This window comes from Crocodylus siamensis, chromosome 3 (genome assembly GCF_052110815.1).
Source record: "Crocodylus siamensis isolate JL-2025a chromosome 3, ASM5211081v1, whole genome shotgun sequence".
NCBI lineage: Eukaryota > Metazoa > Chordata > Crocodylia > Crocodylidae > Crocodylus > Crocodylus siamensis.
In genome coordinates, this window is record NC_143397.1 from 36,049,473 (window position 1) to 36,068,920 (window position 19,448).

Genomic DNA, 19,448 nt, shown 5'->3' on the forward strand with positions numbered 1-19,448 from the left:
TGATTCTCTGGTGGGTTTTTGTAAGGGAAATGGTTCAAAAACTTTATCTGTAGTTATTGATGCACTAAAAATAAAAAAGCCCTTTGTACCAAAATTAATTTTGCTCAAGACATCATATTGTCTTCAGCCTAAAATTCTCTGTGAAACATATCAAACAAGTATCTGAGTTAAACACAGACGGTGCAGATTATTAAAAAGATAGATTTGAATTGTAGGGATGCACTGATAAAGGTCTTCTTGGCCAATACTGATAGTCAGTTTATTAACCAGCCATATTGGCTGATACCAATCCAATAAGCGATTTATAGGAATGCAGCCAGGCAGCATGGAGAGCAGCACCTTGCAGATAAGTCTGGGGAGGGGAAGGGGCGTGTGGGGGTGGGGAGCAGATCAAGACCCCCCATGGACAAGGAGGAAGTGGCGCAGGGGCTGGGGGTGCTGCCCAGCCAGGGCAATGAATGGAACTTGGGGGCCAGGGCAGGGAGTGGGACAGAGCTGCGGGCAGCTCATCCAGGGGATCAATGTCCTGGTGCTTAAAAATGGTAGGAGGGGCACTTGAACTAAAGCTAGAGGTGCACTGATACATCGGTCCCATGTCAGATCAGCGCCTATATAAGGAAAATGGACTGTATTGGCAATTGGCTTTTTTTTTGGCTGATATGGCCAATTACATAGCCAATAAATGCCCCCTGCATGCGCACAGCCACAGTGCAGCACACAGGTAGCCAGGAGCACAGCCTGGCAGCGTGAAGAGCAGCATCTGGCTGGTAAGTCTGTTGTTGGGAAAGTGGTGGGGGAGGGGAGGGGCAAATCAAGGCCCCAGCAGTGAGCGAGTGGGGTTGGGGCTGAGGCAGGGGCAAACACTGCCCAGCTGGGGTGGGGCAGGTCACAGGGTGGAACCGCAAGTGGCTCATTTGGGGGACATGGGGAGGGTGGTGGGAATGGAGGTGCGTGCCTCTGGATCTGTGGGCTTGGGCTGGGGCAGTGCCGTGGCAGGGACTGGGCTGGGCCGGGCTGTGCTTAGGATGAGTAGTGGCAGCACTGGGAGAGGGCTATGGCGAATTCTGGGGCGGCTATAGCCCCCTCCCCCATAGCGTCCCTCCCAGTGCTGCTGCCACCCACCCCAAGTGCAATCTGGTCCAGCCCCACTACTGGAAAGAGCTGGGCACTGCCCCCAGCCCGCCCTTGCCCTGCACAGATCTGGGGGCAGGCGCCCCTATGCCAACCCAGTGTGCGTGCAGCAGCTGGAGCTGCTGCTCCCCCCAGACAAGCCACTCACAGCTCCATCCCACGCTCTGCCCTGGCTGTACAGCACCAGCCCCAGCTTCACTCCCCCCTCTCAGCAGAGGCTTCATGCTGCCCTCTCCCCGCCTTCTTTTACCCATAATAGACTTACCAGCTGAAGGCTGTTCTCCAAGCTGCCCCAGCTGCCTATCAGCCAACATGACTTGTTAAAAATCGGCCATCAGTATCAGCCCAAAAAATCCCTATTGGTGCACCACTGAGTAAAGCTCATCAAGTGAGCTTGAACTAAGTGTCACTGCCACCATTTTTAAGTGCAAGCATGCTTTTAACCAGAGTAGAGCCGAGTGGGGCAAGGGCAGATGTGGGCTTGGGGCTCTCTACTCTGCTGCCTTTGCCCTGGGGCTCTTCATCAGCTGTGCATCCCCTGCCCACCCAGCAGCAGTGGGGTCAGCAAGTTGTGCTTCCTGCTGCCAGGCAGGAAGTGGATGAGCAGCCAATGAGGAGGCCCTGGGGAAAAGGCAGCAGACAGGGGAGTCCCAAGACCACAGCAGGCAGCACCCCCCACCCCACCCACTAATCGGGGGGGGGGTGAGCACATCCCTCCATGCCTTACCTAGGGGGTGCACACAGCACTGGGGAGCCACCTCTCATCCCCACAGCCCCCTGGACAAGCTGCCCATGGCTCCATCCTGCTCCCTACCCTGGCCACGGGTCCCACTCACTGCCTGGGCTGGGCAGCACCCCAAGCCCCACTCCTTCCCTCACCATGGGAGCCTCAATCTTCCCCCCCCCATACCCCTTCTCCTCCACAGACATACCTGCAGGGAGCTGATCTCTATCCTGCCAAGCTGCATTCCTGGCCATATGCATGCTGCGTGAATGCACATGGTGTCCAGGGGCCCCAGGCCAAAAGCATATTGTATTTATCAGTGGCATTATTGGTTACACCAACCAAAAAAAAAGCCAATAGCCAATAATGTTCATTTTCCCTGCATCGGTACCAATCCAATTTGGCATCGATATATCAGTGTACCTCTACTGAACTGCATTTCTGGATTCAAACTCCACTGATATGTAGAATCAAAATCTGGTTGCAAACAGTATTGGTTTTAGAAGTTAAAAATCCAAATTTTCCTACATTTTTTAGAAATCCTGAGGAGCAAGTAATGGTTTTGTGAGACTGTTCTGATATTTTTGTTCTGTTTTGAAAAATGCTAATATGTTGGATCCAAAGCGGTCAAAAACAAAAACAATAATGAAACAACTTCCAGTGAAACACAAGCAGGGTTCCAAAAGAATGCTGCATGATTTTCTGCCAGTTCACCTTACAGGCTGTTTCCTGACTCTGCAGCTCCAATGAAGAACTATAGTGTGGACTCAGCCAGAGCTGGGAACCTAGCACTTCCCAGATTCCTACCTCCTGCAGTAGACACAGGGGTCTGCAAGCTTCAACTTGACACTAAGCTCTTACAGACCCTGAGCTGTTAGATTTCCTGCCTCTCACTTTAGGGGAGCAAACTAGGGAGATCCCTAGAACTATCCAGCCTTGAATCTAGATCACACCTTCCCCATGAAAGAAGCTAAGTCATCCCCTATAATGGAGCAGACAACTCTGTACAATCACCTTAAGGGTAGGTTGCAGGATCATTTACTCTGTTGCTACTGTGAACTGTTATTGTGGCCCTTATAAGATGCTCTCTCATGATAATGGCAGAGGCAGTGAAGTGGCTTAAGGGTACTGTGCAGGGTCATGTGCTCAATACAATAGTGTCATATTGTTCCAATTATAAGTCCATCCATATGTATGTTAAGGGTGATTTTTATGGCTTTGAGGGGGAAAAAAAATCAACCTATAATCAGAAAAATACAATAAATGGGGATAAAAAGCTTTCCTATTAGCTTGTTTTCACCTATTTAGTTAGAATCATTTTAAAATCACAAGTCAAACCAATGAAATAAAAACAAAGTTTAGCAATAGGAACAGACAAATGAACAGGTGCTAGAGAATATCAGGCCCTGTTCAAAGGAGAAGCAATAATCACTTCAGTTGCATATATCTAATATAAAGAAGCCAAGTTAAAGCACTGATTAAAGGGCTGTTTTAATCTAGGAGCAAAGCCTTCTGCTGTGCCCTTATCACAGAGGTGGGCAAAATGCGGCCCGCCAGGCCATTCTATCTGGCCCACAGGGCCCCTAAAAAATTTAGAAAATTAATATTAATCTGTCCTAGGCTGCCTGTCATGTGGTCCTCAATGGCTTGCCGAAACTCAGTAAGCAGCCTTCTGCCCAAAATATTGCCCACCCCTGCCTTATCACCAAATCTGACAATCCTCACTGGTGTTTCCCATAGTTTTCAATGGCACCCAGTAAGCAGAGGGGGGCATGGAGCAGGGAGCAAATCAGCAGTTTGCAATACAGTGGTTGCAAGCACCAGGCCCAGCACTCTAAAAAATAGCCAACTTGCTATTTTCATCAGCCTTATACCACAACGAATATGAACCAATGGTCAAAGTTCTAGCTAGTTAGCTGTTATTCTCATATATATCTCATTCTGCTTCTTTGTCTTAAAGCCTGAACTTCAGCCTGTCAATAAATGACTTCTTCAGATACTATTTTTAAAAAACTGGAAGGTTTTCTATAGGCTTTATCCAGAAGGACAGCATATGATCAATTTTAGTAAGAAGCAATGATCACTCTACTACATTAATAGCAAAATATTGTAGGTTACATCACTCCCCATTCAAGGGAAATTCTTAGGGAAAGCGTTCTATTCCAGAGACATCTCTATTTTAATTTCACGTTACATCTAGCAGCATGCACCCATTGTTCTGTGACAATATCCTAATTACAAGCATTGGAAATGTTTGCTTATATATTTTGAATGCTTGGAACTCTACCTCATGATGAATTTAAAAAAATGTATACTCTGCATTACTTGGCTTCTACTTTCCTCTAAAAAAAACTTCCACGAGATTTTTATTTAAATCAATACTTCCTCTTATCCTCTTTTTAAAATACTGTCTTAGAACACTAACACTAAGGAGAAAAATCTATTTCTTCTTTCCCCCTTGAAAATAAACTGCCTTCTTTTCAAATACTTTTAGAAGTGGCAAAATGTAAAAACCTATTCTCTAAAAGTATAGTGATTGTTTGTTTTTCTTATATATTAACAAATGCCCCTTACCCCACCAAAAATCTTTCAGTGTAGCAGCCCAAATACTGTGCTGACAACAGAATGTACAAACAGGATGTTGTATGAAACTAGAATCATATTAGTTCCCTCAAGTTTCTAATGCCTTTTCAACTGTTCACAAAAGAATAACTGCACAAATCAATAAAAACCTATATAAAGCAAAGGATCCAGAACTTAATACCCCACGTATGTGAAGTTTTACCTGGAGACCGATGATAACATGTTTATGCAATGATACAGATTCGTTACAACACCGTTTTTTCTACTGACAAGCATTCTTTCCTCTAAAAGAATCAACCCCTTTTAACTTCCAAAAGTATCAAACTATGTAATTTAAGAGGCTATTTTTCAGACTTTGTATTCAAACACATATCTCGTTAAGGACATACATGGTTTATCACAGCATTATGAACATAAGTGCTTTGTAAACTGAATCTCGATATCTTTCCTATATAAAGAAGTATGTATTCTAAGATCTTGGACTAAACTCTAAAGAGGAAACAGCAGGTAAGTGACCTTTAAAAATATAGTCAATTAATCTACCTTTAATATCTGTGCTCATATAACTAGAGTATCATCTATGCATTGTCATTGTGTTGTTATTCTTGGAAGCAATGCACTCTTTTTAAAAGGAACAGGATACAGTTTTAGGCATTTATATACCTACTCTTAATTTAAAAAAATCCATTCAGACTCTAGCAAACATAACTATGAAAATCCTGTTTGCTTCCCCCCTCCTCCTGCTTTCCTGCCCATCCCTGTTCAAACTGTTTGACATGTAAAAGTTTTTCTTACATTATACCTAAACTTCTTCCCAGTTACTAAAACCATAAAGCTCTTTTATAGTACTTTTCATCAAGGTATCTCAAAGCACTTTACAGGTATCATCAATCATTTCACAGAGCAGGAAACTGAACCCTGGAAAGTCTAGGATCATCCAGCAAGCCAGTGATCAAGCCAGGAGAAGAACCCAGTTCTCTCAGGCTTAAGTCCAGTATTTCTATCCTAGTCTGTATTGCCTCGCTTTAAAGAATGCTTCATCGTTCTGTCTTTAATGCATCTCTTTGTTGGATGTATGCTTTACAAAGTGCACTTGAATGCTTCTTCCTCTTGTTTTCTTCATAACAGGCACTGGATAATTTTTCTGAACTTCAAAATATTTAGAATTTGCAGGGTTTTTGCTAAACTATCTGAATTAACAGTAATGATTCTGAACAATAACAGCACTTTGAACTGTTCCTGTGGATAGACTAGACATTAAAATCTTACATGGCTATGTTTTCATTTCACTGTAATAAGTAACAGATACCTGGTTTAAGTTTATAGAACCATAATATTTTCTGACATAAAACTATAGGTACTCTCACTCATAGCTGCACATTATCAATGTTATTGAAGTTTTAATTATTCAGATTCTTAACTTTTTGACAGAGAACTCTTTGAATACTCTGGATAGGTTTATTTATTTTAAAGAGGACAGGGCGTCATGCTGCTCTCTCCCCTACTAATGCTGATAATACTTAAAAGCAACTCCAGATATACTCAAGTGCACCCACTGTCACACACCCACTCTGCTGTCTCATGATACTGCTGCAACTGGAGTATACTTTGTACACGTGGACTCCCCTAGTGTAAAACATGAGCAATATTAACTTGTTGGTCAGGTGGTAATTACAACTGGCCAGCAAAATCTTTTACCTTATGCATAAAGTGAGTCAAATACATTAAGTAAATAAAATGAAAAAACCCTAATCAAGAGTACAGTAATTCTGTTGTTACTTGCTGCTACCCATTGTTAAGTATTCTCAACTGAGAACATCAGCAGCACTCCTTCAAATGCCATTTTCCAAAAGATAAAGGTTAATCCCCTCCAATGCTGTTCTAGTACAACAGAACAGTCTCTTACTAGAGGCATATAAACTAAAAAAAAAACCCTGTTATTTATCTAGACGGCTGGGTAGAGATGCATCTTACAGACTGAATCATATGTTTATGCATACACATCTCTGATTCAGTTACGCAGCTCCTTTAATTTTGCAGGCAGGTGTGAACCAATAAAATATTTTTAGCGGATACCAGAGGCCAATTATTAACCAGCCATATTGGCCAATACCAATCCAATTGCCGATATCCAATCTGGCAGCTTTCCGGCCCGGTGGCAACATGTAGAGAGTGCACAGGGGTGCATATGCACCCCTTAAGAGTGCTAGTGCATCCCCTGACAGGCCGTACTCCCCGCTTAGGCAACGGGAAGGGGGAGCATGTAGGAGCTCCAGTGCCGTGCCTGTGAGTGCTGGCTGGGGAGTGGGAGCAACGAACAAAGCACAGCCACCACTTCTGGGAGCGCTGTGACCACTTCCCAGTCAGTGCAATTGTCAAGACTGGCCGTAGGGGACCCCACACTGACTGGTAGTTGCGGGGGGCAGGTGCCCCCCCAGCAAAGGTGGCACCAGTCACCCCAGGTCTGGCCACTAAGTGGAGGGTGGGGGGGGGGTAAATGAGACAGACTGAGGCCCCCACAGAGGGAGTGGGGCTGAGGCAGATGCTGCCCAGCCAGGGCAGGGTATGGGACACAACGCACAGGGGTGTGCACAGTGGTGGGAGTCACCCGCCTCCCTGCCCCCCCTGGAAAAGTCACGTGCAGCTTTGCCATGCGCCCCATCCCACCCCATCTGGGCAGCACCTATCCCTGTCCCACTCCATCTCTCAATGTGGGGGTTGAAATCTGCACCCCCCAGACATTCATGCACTGCCTGTGCCTGCTAATTGACAGACGGCCCCTGCTGCTCACTCCAGATTGGCAGGGAGGTGAAACCTGCTGTTTTAAACATGGTGCCATTTGGTCAGCACCAAGCAGTTGGGCTGCCAGGGCCCCTCAGCCAATCAGCAGTGGGAGGCAAAAATGGGGCCCTATTTTAAAAGTGGGGTTTTTGCCTCCCTGCTGAGAAGAAGCAAGGGCGAGCAGTGGGGCCCTCTGCCAGTCAGTCAGCAGAGGAACCTGCGAGATGAACGAGCTGCTGCACAGTGCACTTCTGCCATGAATTTGGTAGGTTCCTAGATATAGTGGCTTTTGCACCACCCTGGTCACTTCCAAGCACTACAGCCCTGTCTGGTCAAACTGAACTACATCGCACTGCGTGACACGAAGTCAAGCTGCCAGCGGAGCAAGACAGGGGCACACAGGCTACCACCTGGAAGGCGGGCGGCGCTCGGACGGCCCTTGTACGACAGAAGCGGGCGCGTCTGGAAGCGGCGGCTCTTCTCCGCTCCTCGCCGGCCCTCTTGCAAATATTTAAGCGGCCCGGGCTCCCGGCGAAGAGCCTGCCCATGACAGACAGCCACCTGCGGGCTCCCCGCGCGGCCGCAGCACAAAGGCAGCAGCGCGGTGCCCGCCCCCACCCCTCGCACGGACAAAAACATCGGCACAAAGCCGAGGGCGGCATCGGGCAGCGCCGAGTCCCGGCCCCGCGAAGCTAGGAAAGGACGGGCCGGGGCCGGGCAAGCCAGCCTTTGGCGCCGCGCCGGCCAGCGTGCGGGGCGGCCTGGGAGCTCCCGCCGCCGAAGGGCCCGGCCGCCTCCCCGCCGGCAGGAGCGGGCCCGGGCGGGCGCAGCGAGCGGCTCCTACCCAGAAGTTCTGCACGAAGTACGGCGTCATCATCGTCACCCCGCCGCGGCCGCCGCCGCCTCGGAGCCCGGCCCGTCCCGGCGCCCCTGCCGCAGACAACGCGCCGCGACGGAGGAAACGGCTGCCCAGCACCGCCTCTCCCCGGCCCGGCCCGGCCCGGCCCCGGCCCCGGCCCCGCGCGCAGGCGCCCCTGGGCGGCGCGGCTCTGCGCAGGCGCGCGCAGCTCGGGGCGACGCGGCGGGGAAAGCCTTCCTGGGGTAGCGCGGGAGCCCGGTTGGCTCCTGGGCTCGTGTAGCGGGCCCAGCCCTGTCCACACGTTAGCCCTGCCTGCCTGCAACATCAACCCCTTCCCCTGCCTCAGCTGCTACTCTTCGCCCTGCCCTATACTCCCCGCTTGGTCTACTGCTGTTTTCGGCTCCTGGCCCCATCTCCTCCCCCGTCTGCCCCATGCCATACTCAGAGGCTACCATGGCACTTTTGTCACCCTTGCTGCAAGCTAGCTCCCTCTGTTGTAGATGACCTGTCTTGTCCGTGGCACGAGGGCAGCAGTTGCCAATCTGTAGTACGGTACCACCACTAGTAGGTGTTACAAAGCAATTATAATAAATCTGTAATGACAAAAATTTGCAGGTGGTGCTTAAGGTTGTATCACTTTAAATTTGTGATCTGCAATTTGTCAGAGCTTGGGAACCACTGCACTAGGTAATTGTAACAAGTGAGGGCATGGGCAACTAGTGCCAACTTAGTCAAGGGGTCCATGTGCCCACAGCCACCCCAAGGGGGGGGAGGGGAAGGGGAGGTATCCCCCACAGCTGATCACACTGACCAAGAAGTTCATTTAAGTGAAGGCACATTCTAGAGCAGGTACAAATCAGGACTCAGACTGAGAACAGGGACTCAATCTGATACCACAGTCCATCTTTCCCCACATACAAGCAAGCACCATCACTACAGAGTACTGAATTACATCAGCTCACAGAAGAAAAGCTAGCTGAAGCTAAAACTGAGCAAAACATGATGCTGCCATACAGAGCAGAGGCAGAGGTACACTGCAGACTGTATTTTAGTGTTCATCTTAGATTCCTCACTGATGCAAGCTCTTATACAGCAGGAGCAAGAAACACATTATCCCCATTCTGTTCTAGAAGACAGTGATATAAACTCAGTTATTCATGTCTTCAATGTGCAAGGAGAGAGTTAGGAAGGCCAAGGCATGGTTTTGAGATGCCACTGGTAAAGGACATAAAAGGCAATAAAAAGATTCTACAAATAAGTCAAAAGAAAGAGCAAAACCAAAAAAATCCATAGGCCCCTTATGGAATACAACCTAGTTACAGTTGATACAGAGAAGACCAAAGGATTTAAGACCTTTTCTACTTCAGTCTTCACAAATAGGGGCAACTACCAAATGAGTGCAATTGGCAACAAAGATAGAGAAGGAGAGAAACAGCCTAGAGTAGAAGTAGTACAGATTAGGGATTGCTATATTTACTCGAATAGAAGACTAAGTGTCCCCCACATTAGCATGGGCCAAAAGACTCCTCAGCTTACATTTGTATACAAGGAAACCTCATTAAATATATGGTCTAGTACAAAACTGCTGCAAAAGCACCATGTGCTCAATAATGGAAACCAGCTACGAAGCTGATTCAGTGCAGCCAACAATGAGCATAACTACAAAATACATGGACCACACTGGGCATATATACTAATGGGAACCTTTTTTATTACTGAACTCAACATTTTATCAAAAAAACCCCAAATCTCTTATTATGTTTGGTATTTGTGAATATATTATCCAACAAAGCCTCATAACATTAACTCCTCATCTCTTAACAGTTTACAGAAACATTATCTCATCCCACAGTTATCCCCCTTTCTACCGTCCCTTCTCTCTCACCCCACTGTCTCAGGTACTCCCCAAGTGAATACATATTTTCATTCATCTTTCCTCCACATCTCCGTCTTCATCATCCTTCTGCATGTAATATTTGAGCTCAAACAGGGCTAACTGTAAACATTCCTTCATAGTAAAATTAATTCCCTTCATGATCAGCAAGTTCCCCACTTTCCAGTGCTGCATTAACAGATTGCTGAGGCTCATATCATACCTTCCCTTCTTCCTCTCTTTTCTTAACCAACCCATACATTACTGTCTCAAAATTTATCTCATCATTCACTTCTAAAATGCGTAAAAATCTCTGTGCCCTCCTCCAAACCTCCCATGCAAAGCTGCACTCCCAAAATACATGTACCACTGATTCTTCGCCCTCCACACTTCCCCCCTGGGCATTTTGCTGTTCTTCTCAAACTCCACCTATATTGCACCTCTCATTGTTAAAACCCTCCTCACCACTCTCCACATCAGGCCCACATGTTCCCCTTTTAAGACTTCCCATTACCCTGCTCCACACTCGCCTTGCTTGTTGCTCGGACAAAATTGCCCAGCTTAGTTACTTTGTCTTTCTTGCTCCTCTTTCAAAATCCTTCCCCTTTTCTTTCAAACCTTGTATCCCTAGCCCTTCCAAGCCTCATACTTTAATACATTTTTCTGCTCTTCCATAATATATTGACAAATTTCCAACCCTGCTTCCCTTTCCACCCTGTCCCATTTAGGCCCATCCTCTGCAGCCATTTGCCTGCCCAAAATCTACAAAAATGTCCCACTTCCTTCAAATGCTTCCCTCATCACCATTCTAACATAATATGCATAGAAAAATGTCTATGTCCAATAGTTCCCACCCTCCGCACTCTCTTCCCTTATATAATTCCTTCCTTACAATCCGTTCCATTTTAGAGCCCCAGAAGAACATACAAAGCAGTCTCTGGATTTTCCTGCTTTGTATCCTCTGTCATGGATTCACTACATCCACACACAACATGTTGGGCAGCTTAACCTTTCCTGCATATGACAAAATTCTTGTGCTCCAAAACCCTAAAATTTTCCTAATCTGTGACCTTCTCTCTTCCCATACTTTTGTGCCTTTCCCTTCTATATTAAGAACCATCCCTAAGAGTTGTATCTGATTCTTAGCCACCCTCATGCCAAACTTCCTTAGATCTCCACAATTTCCAATCCCCAACTCTTAGCCTTTTTTACTTTTGCCCCTGAAGCATCCCCATAGTCTTTCATGTTTCAGGATTCTCTCTAATGAGACTCTCGCACCATTACGTTAATGTTGTCCATATACAGTGAGCATTTCACTCCGCTTCCTCCACGCCATCTCACCCCTGCCCCCAGGAATATTAACTCCACTGATTATTTTGTCCCCCCTTATCCTCTGCACCGAAGGTTCTATGGCACATATAAGGATCCCAGGTAACAAAGGGAACACTTGCTTCACCTGTTCGCATCTGAAAGCCTCGACTCAAGTTTCCCATCACCAGGACCTGACTCTGTGCTGTACCAAGCAAGTTCACTCAGCCTACCAACTTTTCCAGGAATCCTGTTTTCAGCAACACCTCAAATTTATGGATTACCCTATCATATGCTTTCAAGATCAAAATTTGCTAGCACTGTATTCCATTTTCTATCTTTCACGTATACCAGCGTGTCTCAATATCCAGTGTGCTTGCATGACTCTTCTCCCTTCCACTGCACGTTCGGTCCTTTTGTATGACTGATCCAAGACACTTTTCATTCATATTGCTATGACTTTCTCCAGGATTTTATCATCTGTATTCAATAGCATCTCCCTTCTTATGCTGTACAGTAGCACCACTACTCCGCCTGCAAAACCCTCCCCATTATCTCTCTGAAGACTTCCACCAAATCTTTTCCCACCCATGGCCAGAATTTGATATAAAATTCGTCTGGGAGTCTATCCTTTCCTGATGACTTCTTTTAAAAGTTCTCAGATATTTTCTAGCTGTTATCGTTATTCCTGCCCCCTTTCCCCTCTCCCAACTCATCCTCCATCTTTTCTTTTATGCCCGCCAAAAAACCCTCTTCTACTTGCTATCAATTTTCCTCTTTCTGTACAAATCCTCATAGAAGTCTGCCAGTATTCAGCACCTCCTCCTGGCCTTCCAGTCTCCATTCTCCTTTTTTCACCCTTTCTACCTCTCCCTTTGCTTTTCTGACTTGTGGCAAAGTATGAGTTCCATTCTTCCCCTTCTGCCACCCAAGACAGTACTTGGAGAAGCTAAAATGTTTTCAAATCAGCAAGGCCGGACAGGATCCACTCTAGAATACTGAAAGAATTGGTCAGTTGAGGCTCAGATGATCTGAGAAAGGCAAATAGTGCTAGTCTTTAAGATGGGGAAGAAAACGATCCCAGGGAATTACAGACCAGTCAGTCAGATCGCCATACTTGGGAAGTCATATATGGAGTAAGTCTTCAAGGAATCTATTGCAAAACACCTAGCAGAGAACAAGGTGATCAGGAACAGCCAGCATGAATTCATCAGGAGCAGGTCACAGTCATGCCTAACTTGATCTCCTTCTGTGATAAGGCTTCACCTCCTTCCCCCCCCGCCCTCTTCTGGGAGGCAGCAGCATAGGGTGGTGGAACAGTACTCGGTCTCCCTCCCCACCCAATCATTCTTAAACAGGCAGTTTGCTAGTATCCAACCTAAATCTCCTTTGTTGCAGCTTAAGGCCATTGCTCCTAGTTCTATCACCTACAGCCACAGAAAAATGTCCAACTCCATCCGCTTTATAATTGCCCTACTGGCTTTTCTCTAACAAGAGCATGCTGTTGGCTCATATTCAGCTTCAGTTGTAACTCTTGTGTTCCACTCTGCAGTACTAAGGTCCAGTGAATCATTCTACAGCACGTGCAAATATTCTGTCCCAAGTGCAGGACTTTGCACTTGTTCTTAACAGATTCAAAAGACCATCAATATAAAGAATCAAGTCATGTAAGGATAAAAAAAATGCTGCAAGTGTTATGCCAGAATCCAAGGAAATAAGAGGAATTAGAAAGTGGATTTTTAAAATTAATCTGATGGAAGTGGCGTTACAGGTGAGATGATTCACATGACTAGACTGTTCAAGACACCAGATACTGAGTATTTAGGAAAAAAGTGGACATAGAAGACAAGCATCATCATAGATAATATTCTATACTTTCAATCCATATACTATCCTTTAATACTTACGGATCAGTGTTCTAACTGATAAGCCACAAAATGGGATATAGTTATAGAACTGATTATCCTATAGCCTTAGCATTTACTCTTGAGAAAAAAAATATGGTAGGGGGATTTCAATATGGGGTAAATAAAATAACCTGGACTTGTTCATTTAATGCAGGGGTGGGAGGGCAAAATGCGGCCTGGGGGCCAGATGTGGCCTGCCAGGACATTCTATCCAGCCCATGGGGTCCCTAAAAAAATTTAGAAAATTAATATTTATCTGCCCTAGGCTGCCTGTCATGAGGCCCTCGATGGCTTGCCAAAACTTAGTAAGCAGCCCTTTGCCCAAAATAATTGCCTGCCCCTAATCTAAGTTACCCCAGGCAAAGGAAAAAAAAGGACAACGCAGACAATCGGTTAAGAATTTAAAAAACTAGAAGCATGATGGGAAGTTGGGTGACAGTGACCACGAGCTGATCACTTTCACCATTCGTCATAAAGCTGGCAAGTCAGTCAGCAACACGGAAGTCCTTGACTTCAGGAAAGCCAACTTTGACAAGCTCAGTAGGCTTGTCAGTGAGGACCTGAGAGACCACGACCCCAGGAAGAGGGGAGTTCAGGAAGAGTGGTTGCTCCTCAAGGGAGCGATCCTCAATGCACAAGCTAATTTGATTCCATCTCGGAGGAAAGGCAGCAAGAGGGCACAGCAGCTTCCCTGGCTCTCCAAGGATCTAGCAGACCTCCTGAGGCTAAAAAGAAAGGATGGAGGACGAGATTCACCTCCAAGGAGGACTATTTTGCACTGGTCTGGTTCTGCAGGGAGCAAACCAGGCAAGCCAAGGCTGCAACTGAACTCCACCTAGCTTTGAGCATCAAGGACAATAAAAAGTCCTTTTTCAGATATGTGGGGAGCCAGAGGAAAAGCAAGAGCAACATTGGATCCCCGCTGAACCAAATGAGGCAACTGACACCCAGGAAAAGCCAAATGGGTATTTTGGGTCGGTCTTTCATCAGTCCCACGGGACACCCATGTCTGCTACAGGACAGGGAGGTCCGGGTGAGGGAGATCCCCTACCCTCCATTAATGCTGACCTTGTGAAGGAACACCTTGAGAAGCTGGATACCTTCAAGTCAGCTGGCCCTGACAAGAGATTGATGTCACATATCTTGACTTCAAAAAAGCCTTCGATCTGGTATCCCATGATCACCTCTTGGCGAAACTGGCCAATTGTGGCCTTAGGTCCATCACAATCCATTGGCTAGGAAATTGGCTCTATGGTTGGACCCAGAGGGTAGTAATTGACGGAAGTCAATCATCATGGTTTCCTGTGACCAGTGCGGTCCCCCAAGGCTCTGTCCTTGGATCCATATTGTTTAACATCTTCATTAATGATGTGGACATTGGAGTCAGAAGCAGACTTGCCAAGTTAGCTGATGACACCAAACTTTGGGGTAAAGCATCCACACCAGAAGACAGGCGGGTGATCCAGGCTGACCTGGACAGGCTCAGCAAATAGGCGGACAAGAACCTGATGGTGTTTAACACTGAAAAATACAAGGTTCTCCACCTTGGGGGAAAAAAAACCTGCAGCATCCTTATAGGCTCGGCAGTGCTACGCTGGCACTATGGAGGAAAGAGACTTGGGGGTCATTGACCACAAGATGAACATGAGCCTGCAATGTGATACTGCGGCTAGTAGAGCGACCAAAACACTGGCTTGCATCCATAGATGCTTCTCAAGCAAATCCCGGGACATCATTCTCCCCTTGTACTCTGCCTTGGTGAGGCCACAGCTGGAGTACTGTCCAGTTTTGGGCCCCACAATTCAAAAAGGATGTGGAGAATCTTGAGGGAGTCCAGAGAAGAGCCACGCACATTATCAGGTCAGGAAAACAGACCTTATGACAACAGGCTGAGAGCCATGGGGCTCTTTAGCCTGGAAAAGTGCAGGCACAGGGGTTATGTGATGGCCACCTATAAGTTTAATCAGGGGTGACCACCAGGATCTGGGGGAGTGTTTGTTCACCAGAGCACCCTAAGGGATGATGAGGTCAAACGGTCATAAACTACTGCAAGACTGTTTCACGCTGGACATAAAGGAAGAATTTCTTTACTGCCCGAGCCCCCAAGGTCTGGAACAGCCTGCCATCAGTGGTGGTTCACTCACCTACAATGAACACCTTCAAGAGCAAATTGGATGCTTATTTTGCTGGGATCCTATGACCCAGCTGACTTCCTGCCCTTTTGGCGGGGGGCTGGACTCGATCTTCTGAGGTCCCTTCCAGCCCTAATATCTATGAAATCTATGATTATAGCCAAGCAACCCTATTTCATAGAAATCAAATCAAATCTTCTCAAATTAACTCTACAATGTAAAACACAAGTTTGGCTAATTATGACACTGACAAACTTCAATAAGGCACTGCATTTTCAGGGGGGAAAAAAATCAGGAGTGTGCAATGTCAACATAGTCCTTGTTAATCATTTTAAAATAGGTTGCCTCCTATATCCTAAAAAGTCACTGTAAATAAGGAATCATCCTTTAATGGAGAAATTAAATGCATGGATGTTTGTGACAATTATATTAAAATACTTGCTAGCAAAATTTGTAGGAATATGCCTTTGGTAGAGCAGTAAAATAATAAAGATGAGCCTGATTTCAGAGGTCAGTTTGGATGCCTTGATAAGGTAGATTCATTTAAACAAACATAACATTTGACAACTTTAAAGACGTGTCATACATTCACAAACAAAGACCATTGGTGAATTGCATTCATACAGTCATGTTCATAACTAGAATAACAAGAGTGCTTACTCTTGTGATGCAGTAGTTAAGAGATTACATGGATCCTTGGTTCCACAGGATCAGGAAGGAGTAGAGGGATATTGTTGTTTCTCAGTAATATTTAATATCTAACAACTGGAATACTGACTGCATCCAGCCAACAGGACACCACCTCAAAAAGTTTAGAGAAGACGTACAAGAACGACCAGAGTTTTGGAATAATAACACTCACTGTTATACTTCTAAACTTTTATTTTTAGTCTGATATTGTCTAGACTAGACAGATTTCAACCACTGGGCTTTGTGATCCCTCTGGCTACTACTAAATATTTTCCTGGTAGTATGTACTTGTCTTCTGCCCCCCGCCAGCCCTAGTGTAAGAAGATAGGCACTGTAAAATAAATTTTGAACTCAAGTGCCACTCAAATCCCAAATGTTATGGTGGGATGTCTCAAGTCCGAAAAGGTTTAGAACCACTATTTTAGGCACAATCACCACTTACTCTTACAAATCTTAAAAACAGTACTGATTTCTACATCCTTGGCTGACTTTTCAGTTGATACAATCTAACAGAATGCATCCAATTAACTAATACAGGATTTAATACATTTCTAGCAAGCTAGAAAATGTGATCAAGTTGCTTTCTCACATTGCATAGATCAGTAAATAAATCACGGCTAGGTATACTCTTTGGGAGCAAGTAACTTTATAAGTACTTAGGGGTATAGGTTGTAGCCGTGTTGATCTAAGGACATAGGCAGACAAGGTTCTTTGGGTAAATCTGATATCTTTTATTAGACCAACTATATAGTTGGAAAATTTTTCTTAGCAAGCTTTCAGTTTTAAAAACCCTTCATCAGGCTGAGGAAGCCTCTACAGTTAGGCTCATCTCTGATAAGTGTTTTGTAAGTTTCCTTTGAGGATTAGAGCTGAGAGATTGGAGAGTGTGGTTTTCTTGTGAGAAATGTGCCCCCACAGGTAACTGTGCCCCCACAGTTAATTGTGTTTGGTAGATTTCCGGTGTGCGTTCATTCTGGTGCGTTGTTGTTTGGTCCCTCCTACGTACTTCCCATCAGGGCATTTGGTGCATTGCATGAGATGTAATACATTTCTGGAAGTGCAGCTGTAAGATCCAGGAATGCTGATGCCTCCGTTGTGGGGGCAAAGTAATTGTGGGGATAGTGTTGTGTTGTCAGGTTTTGCATTTCTTGTCATAGCATGGTCTGGACCCATTCGCTGTGTTCTATGCCTGAGGGTTTACTTCTGGTGATGTGGTTAGCAAGGTTCGTTACTTGAAGGCCAAGATGGGTGGCTGTGGGAAGGTCTGTTTCTAGTACGGGTAGCAATTGTTTGAGGATGTTCCGTATGGGTTTGAGGAAGTGGCAATATGTTATAACCAGCAGTGTGCAATTCATGGGGGGGTTACTTCTGTACTGCAGCAATTCTTCACATGGTATCAGGGTGGCTCTTTCAAACGTGCTTTTTCTCTCCAGGAGCATCTTTGTCAGGTGAAAGCCTTTTTAACATTGGTGAGGTGGCAATCCCAGGTGTTCTCCTCAGTGCAAACTGGGTGGTTGGTATCTGAGGGCTTGGCTGTATATCACAACTTCTTTTTGGTGCGTTTAGGGTGATTGCTGGTTCTGTGCAGAAGTTGGTCTGTGGGTTTCTTGTATAACGTGGTCTGTATTTTACCATTCTGGATATTGATCATCATGTCTAAAAAGGAGATGTTGGTGCTGGGAGTACTCAAGGAGATAGCTGAAGGAATGGTGAGTGTTGAATTTCTGATGGAACTGATTGAGTTCCACATCTCCAAGAAATGGGATGTTTCTCACAAGAAAACCACTCTCCAATCTCTCGGTTCTAATCCTCAAAAGGAAATTTACAAAACACTTCTCAGAGACGAGCCTATGAACTCCACTTCATCAGCCTCCTGGATACTAAAAATTATGGACTAAATACAGGCATTGGATTTATGACATTATAACCTGCCTGACATCCGACTCCCCAGGTACCTCTCCACTATTCATTCCCCTTCTCTCCCCACAACCCAGCCTGTCGCTCCCCCACTGACTCCTCAGTTTACATCTTCACTGACTGCCTGTCTTGTATGCATAGCAGCCCAGCCTCTGGCTGCTTTACTTTTCATTCCATCCAGGAAGAACGCACACCAACTGCAGAAGCTTCCTCACCCCAATGATGGGTTTTTAATTCCAAAAGCTTGCTTAATTTTTTTTCCCCCAACTGTTTAAGTTGGTCTAATAAAATATATCAGATTCACCCAAAGAACCTTGTCTACCTATGTCCTTAGACTAACATATCTACAACTTACACCCTCATGAAGGCTATAGCTTTCTTTAAGGATTTTGCACATTTCACTGGCCCAAATGTAATTTCATTTCCCGGAAAAATCTGAGGTCTTTCATCCAATATTAGTCATTACAACTAAGAAATGGACCATTCAAACACCTTTCAGTAGATCAATTATTTTAGAACTGTAAAGGGGTGCTCATAATTGACCAAGCATAGCTTTGAAACGCTTCCCCATTCAGTCTGTTCAACAGGTTTGGCTGCTGCAGACTTCCAGAAGTTCTGCAAGTTGAAGGAACTTAAATTTAGAAGAGTTTAAATGATGAGGTGATTGCAGCAGATGGGAAGTTTCTAGGTATGTGGGAAATAGAGTTCTACACAAGCTGAAACTCTGCTAGACCAAGTACACTGATGTCAAGGGGACAATACTAAAGTGTACCAAACAGTTGAATGCAAAATGTTTGAGGGGCAAGAAGGTTTCTTAATACTACTCATATTTTTTCCCTTACATGTAGGAAAACTCAGACTCAATTATCTAACAAGTCTTCCTCTCCTATAATCAAAGGGTTTGGCTAGATTGCTGCACACAGCATACTTCCTTAGGGCAAATTAACCTCTGCAGATATCCATGCTACAGTAGATAAACTACTTTGAGTACCTGAGCTAGGTCGGGTCCCTCCCCACTGGCATACTACAGTGTAAAGCATACCACTAAAAAGAAAGGGAAGTAAACACATTAGTCTCCATGTAATGTTCATCTTACTGCCATTTCAAAGCATGTATGTTGCCAATAATAACCCTACACAAATAAGTTCCTATCTCTCCAATTAAACTAATAAAAATCATCAATAAGCTAATGCGGAGAATCCATTTATGTGGTATTTCATAACTGATTCGTTTTTTAAGTCAAAGTTAGCTGTTCCAACTATAATCCTACCAAAAGACTGGTGGCTGTAAAGAAAACACACACATGCATTTGTATGTATGCATATTATATATACATACACATGTATGTGCATGCACACACAAGAAGTTGAGTTGCTAAACTTCCCGATTTAGTAACAAATTATTTTCAGGTTCAATTGTCAAGAAAGGCAGAGCAGCAAGTGTTCAGCCATCCATTCAAGGTACAATTTCTGACAAAAACATTCTGCCTCAAAATTAAATGTTATGACTAAGAGTCTCCTACATGAAATGTTGTTTCCAATTC

The 19,448-nt window shown here is 45.2% G+C and overlaps 1 protein-coding gene across 1 annotated transcript in view; it reads right to left on the minus strand.

Annotated features, from left to right (window-relative positions):
* FCHO2 (FCH and mu domain containing endocytic adaptor 2) overlaps positions 1-8,257 on the minus strand; it is a 157,719-nt gene extending 149,462 nt beyond the window's left edge. Inside the window, exon 1 of the mRNA XM_090038124.1 lies at positions 8,064-8,257. Within this exon, the coding sequence (XP_089894250.1) occupies positions 8,064-8,096 (33 nt within the window). The 5' untranslated portion in view covers positions 8,097-8,257. The remainder of the gene's footprint in view (positions 1-8,063) is intronic.
* Between the last annotated feature and the right edge of the window lie 11,191 nt (positions 8,258-19,448).